This window comes from Apodemus sylvaticus, chromosome 4 (assembly GCF_947179515.1).
Source record: "Apodemus sylvaticus chromosome 4, mApoSyl1.1, whole genome shotgun sequence".
NCBI lineage: Eukaryota > Metazoa > Chordata > Mammalia > Rodentia > Muridae > Apodemus > Apodemus sylvaticus.
Window position 1 is genome coordinate 40,661,851 of NC_067475.1, and position 12,204 is coordinate 40,674,054.

General features: G+C 46.8%; 1 protein-coding gene across 1 annotated transcript in view; it reads right to left on the reverse strand.

Moving 5' to 3' along the window:
• The window catches only part of Abca4 (ATP binding cassette subfamily A member 4), a 132,010-nt gene that overhangs the window by 63,874 nt on the left and 55,932 nt on the right, over window positions 1–12,204 (reverse strand). The window contains exons 14-16 of the mRNA XM_052180905.1: window positions 7,886–8,107; window positions 5,785–5,989; window positions 1,999–2,064 (exon numbers count right to left, since the gene is read on the reverse strand). Of these exons, the coding sequence (XP_052036865.1) occupies window positions 1,999–2,064; window positions 5,785–5,989; window positions 7,886–8,107 (493 nt within the window). The remainder of the gene's footprint in view (window positions 1–1,998; window positions 2,065–5,784; window positions 5,990–7,885; window positions 8,108–12,204) is intronic.

Consider the following 12,204-nt stretch of genomic DNA (forward strand, 5'->3'; position numbering starts at 1 on the left):
TCCTGAGGTCAACGCGTCAGCTATCATACTGCCTGGCTATCCACTGTCCTCACATGTAACAAAACAGCAAGAACAAATCTCTTTCTAAATAACCACTGGAGTGACACTCTCCTCGTAAAATGTCCTCAGCTGTTCTAGATTTTGCCCCAATGTCCAGTGGGATTTCAGTAGGAAATTGAAGTCTCTCTGGCTCTCCATTTCTTCAACGATGCAAAGAGGGGTTGGGGGGGGGGGGTGACTCAGCTGCTCTCTGATCTCAGTGTGAGGGATTATATTTATTCTAGCATATGAAACAGATGAAAAGTATTTCACGTCTGTCAGCGAAAGTGTATGTGTCTCATTTTCAAGGAACACGTTTCTCAAGATTTTTTTTTAACTTGAATAGCAGAGTATCTCTTAGGATAGTGGGGCTGGGCGTGGGGAGAACATGAGCCCCTAGTTCACTAACATTAGTAACATTCCAGGGATGTTAAATATACCTATTTAAGATAGATTGATAACTTTATTATAGTGGACATTTAAAAGTTTATAAATAAACACACAGAACAATATAATGGGAAAATATTGGCCTGTCAAAATACTGTTTTGTTAACTATTAAAAATATATATAAAGAAAAATACTTGGGGCGGAGGAGACCCTCAAAATACCAACCAAACAAAAATTTATACAAGCTTTTTAAAGGCTTCAGGTTAAATGCCTTAACCTGGTATTAAAGTTAAACTAAATACCTTTGTTAGTGCTTAAAGGCTAAATCGTACCCCAGGCCACAGTAATTCAAAGTGAAGTGTGGACAGGGGAAGGGTGAGCTCTGACCCTGGAAAGCAGTGTTTTTTTCTTTCATAGCCTCCCAGTTCTAGGAGAGAATATAGCTCTAGAGAAATGGTTCCCAACCTGGGACCCAGACCCCTTGGGCAACTCTATCTCCAAAAATATTTACATTACAATTCATAATAGTGACAATATTACAATTATGAAGTCACAATGAAAATCATTTTATGGTTGGGGTCACCACAGCACAAGGAATTGTGTTAAAGGGACACAGCATTAGAAAGGTTGAGAACCACGCTCCAGAGTTTCTCTGCCTTCTCAGAACTCCAAGACGATGGTATGAGGTTTTCCTTCTGACTTCTAGAAACTTCTAGGCCTCCTGTTTTGTTTAGGAAGGAGGATAAATTGTACTTAGGAGGCATTGTCAGCCAATGTCCCTTTTGCCTTCTTCAACCATAAGAAAGCCTTGGAGATGAACAGAGCAGCCTCGGCCTCATCTTCAGAGAGGGAGTTACTGTGTTTGGAGAATGTGGAGAGGAAGGAGGCAGCAAAAGCTGAAGGGAAGCTCCCTTCATAAGTCCTAGATCTCTGCTTTAGAAGTTGGGAAAAGGTGTTGGGCTTCAGAAACAGTGCACCCTTTGCAACGAGTATCTAATCCTCCAGGACCAACTGTGAATTTTCTGCCTTTCACTCTGGGTCTGGGATTCATCAAAAAGGTAAGCTTGAGGAGGCTGTGACACTGTGGCATCCTGCACCCACGGCAGGCAGCTCTAGCAGGAATCACTAGCAGGGTGACAAAGGGCTGTACATCTTACACCTACCCCAAGAAGGAGTTTCTGTCCTGAAACTGCTGTTCTGTTGTTTTCATTTTTGTTTTGTTTTGCTTGATTTGTTGAGTTTGTTTGTTTTATATAAGTACCCTGTTGCTGTTTTCAGACACACCAGAAGAGGGCATCAGATCCCACAACAGATGCTTGTGAGCCACCACATGGTTGCTGGGAACTGAACTCAGGACCTCTGAAAGATCAGTTAGTGTCTTAACCACTGAGCCATCTCTCCAGCTCAGGGTTTTTCTGTATAGCCCTGGCTGTCCTGGAACTTGCTCTATAGACCAGGCTGGCCTTGAACTCACAGAGACCCTCTTGCTTCTGCATCTCAGGTGCTAGTATTAAAGGTGTGTATTGCCACTGCCCGACTGTTTTAATTAAAACAAAGCAAAACAAACTTACCTTCACCTCCAAGCCAGTAAGACTCCTGTAGAAGGAAGTACCAGGGAAGTGGGGTCCCATAGTCTCCTGAAAGCAGGAAAACAAAGAGAAAACAGTGAACCCCACCCCACCACATCATACAGGTCCCACAGACACCCTTCTAAATCTCAAATTATAGTTACAGGTATTCAGAGTGACAAGCCAGGCTCCTTTCAATAAGATTCGATTCAAAATACCATGGGGTTTTTCTTTGGGCGTCACCAGCAACACTAACTAGGATGATATTGGTTGACATCAGTTTTCCAAGAAATAAATGTTTTTAAAGAATTAAATCATGTCATTTTTTTTTTTTAGCAGTTACCAGAAAACAGTACTTGTTGCTGATTGCAAATATTTGCTGGACTCTACTTATAGAAGAGGCATATTGTACACAGTCCATGTATTACATCATTGATTTTGGAAAGCAACCTTAAGAACTGGATATTAATATTGGTCTGAAGGATGCTGAAACTGAAGTACACTAACGTTGAGCCATCTGCCACTCAGCTAATTAAAGGAAAACACAAGAATTCTAACCCAGGCAATCTGGTTATAATACCAACACTCTTAACTCCCCCACCCTGGCCCACTGGGTACAGCTGTATTTTAAGGAGAAAAGGTTCCCAGCCTTTTAGTTCAGTTCTCATTGTCACTTTCTCCCCTCTTTAAAATGTTGATTTTTTTTTAAAATAAAAATGTGGACACTACTTATTTTTCCCCTATATGTTCATCAGTTTTTAAATCGTGTGTGGGTGTGTATACCTACATGTGAGTGCATGTATGTGAGTGTAGGTGCCCTCTGAGACCTAAAGAGTCAGATCTCATGGAGCTGGAGTTGTAGACTGTTGTGAGTCACCTGATGTGGGTTCTCAGAACTGTTTGCGTTCTCTGGAAGAACAACAAGTGCTCTTAATTGCTGAGTGATCTCTTTAGCCCTTCTCTCAAGTCTGTTGGTTTGTTTGTGTGTGTGTGTGTGTGTGTGTGTGTGTTTATTTACTTGGTGCATGTGCACACGCTGGCACAGGCAGGGCAGTCGGAGGGAGGATGACCTAAGTCGTTCGTTCTCCTTTTAGACTTTGTTTAAGACAGTCTGCCCTCCCCCTATTTCTGCCGCTGTTCCTGTTCTCCCGACTCTCCCACCATTTCCCATAGAAGTGCTGGGATTACAAATGTGCTTTGTGCATCAATCTTTTTAATTCGGCTTTGAAAACTGAACTCAGGTCATCAAAGGTAGTGACTGATTCTGCCCACTGAGTCATGTCCCCAGCCCACGTGGGCCTTCTCTGCCCTCCATACTAAGACAGATCCCAGGATCTCATGCACGCTAATCAAACGTTCCAACACTGAGCTATATCTTCAGCCCTGTTCTAAACACCCTGGTTCCCAGACGTGTCCACACATAGGGGCTGCTCAGTAAATACTTGTTGATGACATGAGAGCTTTAGCTTGGATAAACTAACGCACAGATTCCTATTCCAACACAACTAATTTCCACTTATCAGCCCTCTGTCCAGTGACACGGGGAGATGGAACCAAGAAGCCAGACAGGCTGACCCGAGTTCTGGATATTCTCAGAATGGACTTAAATGGTGGGTGAAAGAGAATTGCATTGGGTTTAAGAAAACACACACTTAGTATCCAAGCACTAACAGAAAACAAGACACCAGCATCTCAACCTTATAGCTCAAAATGTGGCCTTGTTTGGAAGGCAACCCCCAGAAGCTTGGTTTTGTGGGGGAACACAGCCTTCCTAATGGCTTCACTGTTGGTTTCTAGCTTTCAATGAGATAACAAAAACTCTATTATTTTTTTAAAAGAATTATTTGTTTAAATCAGATTCCATTACAGATGGTTGCGAGCTACCATGTGGTTGCTGGAAATTGAACTCAGGACCTGTGGAATAGCTGTCGAAACTCTTATTATTTTAAGGTCCTTATTATGGCAACTCTAGAAAAACCATCATCCTTCATTGGAAACTCAGACTCAAACTTCTGGACCTCACCTGGCCACCTTTTCCCATTCAGGGTTCTTGTACCTTTGTTGTTGTTTGATTGATCCAGGTTGTTGTTTGTGACAAGATCTCACTGTACAACCCAGGCTGCACTTGAGGTTCCAGCCTACCCCAGCTGGTCCCAGCTGCTTATTTCTGAGAACCATCAGCTTGTTCCTACCAGGGACCAGGACTAGCGTCTCTCTCCCCGTCTGCTTTTGGCCACAGTGTCAAGAGATAGACCCAGATGTTGTTGTACAGTGAAGGCTCCTGGTTGACATGGAGACCATTCGATGAAAACAGGACTTGCCTAGCTATAGATAATGCTAATTTGAAGGAAAAAAAAAAAACTAAGTTTCTGCCAAATGGCAGCTCTTGATCCAGCAGCTGGTTTTTCTGTGCTTCAGGTTAGTGCGTGTCTACCAAGTGCCAAGCACCAGCCAGGGCTTCCAGACTGTCACAGGGAAAGAAACAGGTTATGCCCATGCTCTTGAGGGCTTATAGCCTAGGAAGGGCGGTAAATCAATATACGAATACGTAAGGTTACATCATGTCAGGTGGTGATGGGCGCTTTTTAAAATGTAGGCTAAAGAGTCAGGGCCACAGAGGGAATGCTGGCCATACAATGATAAAGATCTAGCAGTCTTCAGTCCAGAAAGATCACCGAGACAAGGTGACATTTGAACAGGGACCTGAGCAAAGTGCGGAAGAGAGCCTGAAGATAGGAGGGGTAGCCTGGGGAAAAGACACGGCCAGTGAAAACAGCAGGTGTGGAGGTCGCACAGAGAAGTGAGCTCAGTGTGTTGAACACGAGTGGGGAGGTCACGGGGGCTGGAGCAGAGCCATCGGGGAGAAGGGAAGGGCGGGAAAGGTTGAGGCAGGCTGGGCTCCAACACTGGCTTTTACTCTGAAGGAGGAGAAAGGACCACGAAGGGATTTGAACAGAGGTGTTGACACCATCTGGTCTGGGATTGCAAAAGGCACCATCTGCACACAGTGAGGAGAGCACAGCTGTAGGAGATTTCAGCTGTGGAGGGAGGCTTGGAGTAAGAAAGTGGATCAGGGGTGACAAGGAAGCAGGATCCAGACTTGTTCTCTCTCTCTCTCTCTCTCTCTCTCTCTCTCTCTCTCTCTCTCTCTCTCTCTCTCTCCTCCTTCTCCTCATCCCTCATCCTCTTTCTCCTCTTCCTCTTCTTCTTCCTCCTTCTCCCTCTCACTCCCTCTCCTTCCCTCTCCCTCCTCCCTCTCCCTGACTCTCTGTGTGAGGTGTGTGTGCATGTACACATGTTCACACATGTACTGGGTACACATGCAGAGGCTAGACAGGTTGTCTCCCTCTGTTCCCTCCCACCTGATCCACTGAGGCAGGAGCATTTACTGAAAGGGAAGCAGTTCTGGCAGGGCTGGCTAAAGCGTTCTTGGGATCCACTTGTCTCTACATCTACAGGCTCTTGCAGACATGCTCAGTTTTTATGTGGGTTCTGGGGACTCGAACCCAGGTCCTCATGCTTGCACAGTAAGTATTTTTTACCCTGCTGAGCCATCTCTCGCCCCAGCTCTAATTCTAGACCTGTTTTACAGTGGAAATGATAATTTACTGGTGGAGTTTTAACTTCTAGATGTAAATTCTAATTTACATTACAGCCCTGAGAGTTTATATTCAAATAGTCTAGAGGGGATCAAGTTTAAGCTAAAAGGTTGGGCCAAACCTCTGCATCTGAAGAATCTAATTCCCTTGACCACGGGGACATAGAGCAGCCTGACTTGTCCTGGCTTACCTGGAAAAACCTGGTCAAGGTACCAAGCAAGTAGGCCGTACAGAGCGGCATCGAGAAGCATCATCTTCATGGACAACAGGAAACTGAACTCGTCCCCTTCCAGGGGACTCTTCCCAATGTTGCTCCACTGCAGCCCCAGGCCTTGCTCTTCAAAGCGGACCAGGTACTCAGTGCCAAACCCAAATGCCACAGGAGAGAGAAGGCTCTGCAATGAAAAGAGGCGATGGGGGCTGGAGAGATGGCTCAGCGGTTAAGAGCACTGACTGCTCTCCCAAGGGTGCTGAGTTCAAATCCCAGCAACCACATGGTGGCTCACAACCATCCGTAATGAGATCTGATGCCATTTTCTGGGGTGTCTGAAGACAGCTACAGTGTACTTACATATAATAAATAAATAAATCTTTAAAAAAGAAAAAAAAAAAAAAAAGAGGCGATGGGGTCCAGAGGTCTACAAGGCAGGGGAGGGACAAGGACCAAAGATGGCTGTGTTGAGTCTGACAGCAAGGCTACTCGCAGAGGGCTTAAAGTGCTCTTCTCTTGGGAAGAGAATCCTGGAACTGTTTGGCAGACCTCAAACACTCCTACCTAATACCTCCAGAGCCACCTCACACCTGCTCAGCAGAAGAAAACGAGGCAGTAATGGGAAGATAAAGAAACGATAAAATACAAGACTCCAAAGGAAGGACGCTCCTCCGCCCCTCCTGTTCTTCCGTCGCCTTCCCCTCTCCCTTCCACTCTCAAAAGACCACACAGTTCTGGGCAGAAGGAAGATGCCAAACTGATCTACTCTGTGAGACTCTCAAAGGAAGGGGGCTCGAGGGCATCATTTTCCTGTAGCCATCGAGGGCTCTAGGCCTCCTCTTAGGTTCTCTGCAGAAACTAGTTCAGTGGTTAGAAAGGGTGCAGAGGGAAGGCGGAAGAGGAAGGCCCCTGCGAGCGCCCCTGCCAAGCCGTCATGGGTGGCCCCTGACTCCCCAGCGCGCATACTTGCCTTTGATGAGAGTTTCTCTGTAATTTGGAAGACCCTGGATAGAGTTCAGACTATCTCTAAGCCAAAGGAAAAAAAAAATTCTCTTGCTATATGCACACACACACACACACACACACACACACACACAATTAACTCAACCCAGCTCTTATCTGTGCTTGCCAGACCTGAAGCTTCCTGGTAGGTCCCAGCAGCTAGCTGTGGCTTCCCAGTACCATGTAACAACCCTACGATTACCAAAATTGCCCAGCTCTGCCCACAGCCTGAGTCACAAGAGTTTCTTATTATTATCCATTGTGATCGTCTTAGAAAACTGAGCGCTATAAATAGTGGTAATTAACTTCTTATTTAACATAAGAGGCAGATGCCCCAGAGTTGGGAGTCCTGAGAACAGGTTCTTCTAGCAGAGAGGCAGGCAGTAGTCCTTACTGGCGTTAACACCGAGACTGGTGGATGCTGGAGGGGCAGAAAACTGTCCCCTTCAGGGCTGAGGCTGATTAGGCCCGGCTAATGAGAGGGTAGAAATGGCCCACTTGGAAACAATTAGAGAAAAGGCCTATATTCATTTGGGAATCCTGAACTAAGAAGTCTCTCAAGCCATCAGAAGTCAGCTTCGAGTCTTCTCTTGGCCAGAGAGACTAATGGTAAGGGAAGGGGCTCATTTCTGCATCCTTTTTGCATACACTGCGAGAGTACAGGAAAGACACTGAGACTGATTCAATTTCTTTTGGAATAATGAGCCCCATTTTAATTATTGCAAACATCTTTCTGAGTAGACAGTAAGAGGACCAGCTTCCTCTCATCTGATGCTTTCCAAACAGGAAGAAAAGGAGGGTGGAGGGAAGGGGCCACCTGGTTCTCCTCTCATGCAGAAACAAGGGAAGCATCACTCGGTTTCCCCAGTTTCCTGGGGCTCACTAGTCAAGCAAGCGTTGGGAGGCACAACTGCCACATTGCTTGGGGTGTAGGCTGCGTTCACTCTGGTTCCTAAACCTTTGGCTGTGTCTCAGCCTCTCAAAGAGGCTTTGTCAAAAGGCAAAGTGGAGCATCTTAGAGACCAGGCCAAGAGGCTGCATCATAATCTGCATCCTAGGCTGGTGGTAGGGGCCTCACCACAGTCGTCTTCAGGTCTGCCGTCATCCGGTCCTGCCAGGCAGAGCACAGAATGTGTGGTAGGTAGAGGGTGAAGTAGATGACCCCACTGCAGGCTGCTGCAAGGCTGGCCTTGGAAAAGAAAGTACTGAGCAGAAAGCACTGCATGATGGTCGCGGTGGCAAAGGCCAATAGGAAGAGGAAGAGAATGAAGGGATCGCTGTAATGGAGGATCCTTCCATGCTGAAACCAAAGAGACCGTGTATCAGTAATTCTCACCCGTGCCCAGGGGCTGGGTTCCACTGGGGGGGCGGGGCGGGGCGGGGCGGGGGCGGGGCTTCCTTGCTTGGTGATGGGGGGGGGGGGGGGATGCCTCCGAACGTTCCTCTGCTCTAGAAGGAGCTCCTGCCCGCCAGTCGCTAGTCCTTAAATTTCCACACGAACACCCTAAAGCACTGACTTCTTTTGTCTTACCCATGCCCATTAGTAAACACTAACATTTTATTTCAAAAAAATGTTTCAACTGGGAAACCCTTAGGCTGAGCCAGCTACAGTGTTCTGGGCTCCTAAACCAGTAAACCAAAACCCAACTGCTCAGTAATTTAACCCAGTCAATAATCGCCATCTGATCTCTAAGTGGGGACTTTAACCAATCAAGATTATCCCCAGTCCGTTAGTGAAGTCCTGATCCACATGTTGTCTAGAGTTGGCTCGTTCACGAGCCACGGATACTTGGTGCTGGAAAGCTGGTCAAAAGCCCGTGATAACAGGCCCAGTGGTAAGAAGCGACTATCATTTTGGTAAGAGATCATTTGATCAAACGGTGTTCCAAATAGCCATGTCTGTACCCACAGATTTGGGTTGCCCTTAACTTTGGTCTGATAGGCTTCCCTTATTATGGGCAGTGGTTGCTGCGGAGACACACATAACTGGCCATAGTGCCGAGTCTAAATAACTCCGAGGACGGGTGGGTTATCTCAGTCAACCTCCCACCAGCCAAGGTTCAGGGAACTTCATGGCCGAGAGCATGTGAGGAATGGAAGGCTGGCAGACCGGGAGAAGCGTGGACACGATGCAGTGTGGTACACATTAACTCACAGCGCGGGTGTCACCTGCACAAGACAGAGCCAGTCAACAGACCAGCACTTACCGGGAGGGACCCAGAGGCTCCACCCCATCAGAAGAGCAATTCGCAGCTGACTGCTACTGAGGGCAAGAGCGTCTTCCTGACTGTTCTTTGGGCATTTGGCTTCGGTGGGTTGTTCATACCCCAGTGGGTGGTTTATACATCCGTGTGCACTCAGGTATCACTAAGTGGACTCAGGGGTTATCACATAAAAAAGGAGGACATGAAACGGGGGGGGGGGGGAGACACATGGAATGGGGGGACCCTAAGGATGACTGAAGGTGATTGGGAGTATGTGGATATTATCAATATACTTTGTAGGAATGTATTAAACTTTCAAAGAATAAAAATATTAAAAAATAAAAATATCCCACTGTGACTACGTTTATCTTTTAGCAGTAATTACAAATCAACTCAGCAAGTGCATGATGGGAAGGAGTTAGCGGTCAAGCAAAGAGGAAGACCTGACTGAGTGTTAGGTCTCGCAGTACGCCGCAACAATAAAGAAGAGACCCACTCCAAACAAGTCTGACCCTTTGCCTGGGGCTCAGCTTGCTGACTGAGGTTTGCCACTCTCTCAGATGGAGATGTCAATAATGGAGCTAGGGCCTTGGGAAGTGGACTGGTCTTCTTCACCCAGGAGTGCTTTCCACGGAACCTACGTACAGGACTTGGCACCTTTCCCATTGTCTCCATAGAAAATAGGAACAAACTAGTGACTTTTCTGAACAAGTCCGATTACATTGTAGGGCAGGCAGTCTAAGAGGCTCAACTGTATTAGGCCTTCTGCACGCCCACTCTTCCAGCTAAGCCCCTGTAAAAAGGTCAGCCCCTTCCGTCCAACCAAATTCTGCATTCCCAAATACGCTTAGATCTTATCATTCTTTTCTCGGGGAACACAAAGGTACAGGAATTCTGAGAGCAGTTTCTCAGGCTTCAGAGCAGAGTCAGTACTCAGTAGGCTGCCTTAGTTCAGTGGGACATAGTTGAGTTGTGGTGTAATGGGGACCACAGTCAAGTCACACAGCGTGGCACCCTGAGGCCCAGAGGCCTCCTGCTCTGCTTCCTGCATTGATCTTCTGTGTTCCTCCATCTTATGGAATTGCCTTGTATCATGAATGGGCTGTGACCTATGAATAAGAATTTCCCTGAATCACCGCTTTCCTCTCAATAGAAAGGAAAGAGGTCAATTAGCGATGTCTGTCTCCAGCCCGTGAGAGCCAAGTGGAACTAATGTGCATCTTATCTGCTGCAGCCGCCGTCTCTCCTTCATGCTCTCGTGCCTGTTGGGCTTCGAGAGAGCCGACTGAAAGCCGGAAGAAGAGGAAGTATGAGGACGGGAGGGATGGCAGGGAGCTCTTAATAGAACCTAAGTCTGAGGACATCTTTTAAAAAAAAGGCCGCAGCTGGACTGGAGGGCGCTTACTGCTGTCTGTAGCATAAATTCAACCTTCAATCCAGAGCGAGCGAAGCCCTGCGCACACCTAGACTGTGGGCTTCGGCGGATGCCGGTCACTCATCCTCAGGGCTCCTCCTCGCTTCCTCCAGCCATTTTCCTTTCTGTTCCTTGTGGACTGAACAACAGTGGAGCCCTCCCATTGTCTCAGCTCCCCGCTTCTTTCCTGTACAGCAGAGCTGGGGAGGAAGGGATATGAAAAAAAAAAGGTGGGGGTGGGGTGGGGAGTCATTCAAAGGAAAACCTTATTTTGGTGCGGAGCGCTCCGTTTCCGTCATTATTGGAACAGCGCTCTGGTTCCCACAAGGAGAAGTGTCTTTGTGCTAGAAGCTCTCGGTGGACACTCTTTACCTCACGTTCCAAGGGCTTTGAAGTCCTAAAACCTCATTCTTAGGCAGGCAGTTCTCGGCGCCCCTTATCAGTAAGAAGGCAGCCATTCAGCCAGATGTTTACTCACTGACTCTTTTAATTGTAAAGATACAAATCACCTACTGGTGAAAGAGGTGTGGGGCAGAGCAGCAGAGGGCCTCTGGAGGATAAGAGGGGGCAGCCCCACCTCACCTCTTGTAGCTCTGGTATTCTTTGTAGGCATCAAGCCACAGTTGGGTGGGGTGAGGTTGTTTGAATAGAATGGCCTCCACCTCGGCCTTTGGTGTAAGGGAAGTCTAAGGTGGGTTTTGATTGACACCACAGCCCACTGGGTCATCGTGTCATAGCAAAGATAGAATACGCTAGGTTAAGGGCATTTTAATAGAAAACAAGGGGGGTTGGATTAAATGGATGTGTGTTAGTTGGCTAGCACATATGATGGGGCGTTCTTAGATCAGGTAGCCGTGGTCCAACATGGAACGGGGGACACTCATCTCCATGAGGAGTCTGCACATCCTCATGGTACTCAATATGACGAAGCTAAGCACACTGGCTCAGACTACAACAGAAGCCAACTTCCAGCCAAGAAAACATCAAAAATACCAAGCTAAATACCAAGCGTGTATACTCATATTCCAACATGTCCCCCAAAAACCTGCTTCTATGAAGGAGCTAAAAATAGAAAATATATAGGGTAGCAATATACTGTGAAAGAATGCTATAGTTTCAATTCTACCTTAATAAAAACAAAACAAAACACTCCTTATCACTGAGAAAAGACAGGCTCCAAATTCCATCCTTTAAAACAGAGTCTTTGGATAATATGTTTTATAAAGTGACAGCATTATATTAATATATGATATTATATATTAGCAGGCCATGTTGAGCCTCTCCCCCCTTCCCCCAAGGTATCAGTCATATGACAGGTCTAGTATAAAAGAAAGTTTATTTGGGACGTGGGAAGGGGGTCTGAGGAAGGGAGGAAAGCAGAGAAAGAAAGGCAGAGGACAGAAAAAGAGGAGAAAGAAGGAATGAGGCCATCTGGGAACATGTGGGGAAAGAGGAAGAAAATAGAAACAGAGGGGGGAGAGAAAGAGAGAAAGGGGGGAGAGAGAGACAGAGAGAGAGGGGAGAGAAAGAGAGAGAGAGACAGAGAGAAAGAGGGGAGAGAAAGACAGAGAGAAAGAGAGGGGGAGAGAAAGAGAGACAGACAGAAAGGGGAGAGAAACAGAGAGGGGGGAGAGAAAGAGAAGAGAGAGAGGGGAGAGAAAGAGAGACACAGAAGGAGAGAGAGAAAGAGAGAGAGAGAGAGAGAGAGAGAGAGAGAGAATGGAGAGACCTTTTATACTAGGTAACTGTTGGGCAGAACCTAGAGGAAACGCTAACACT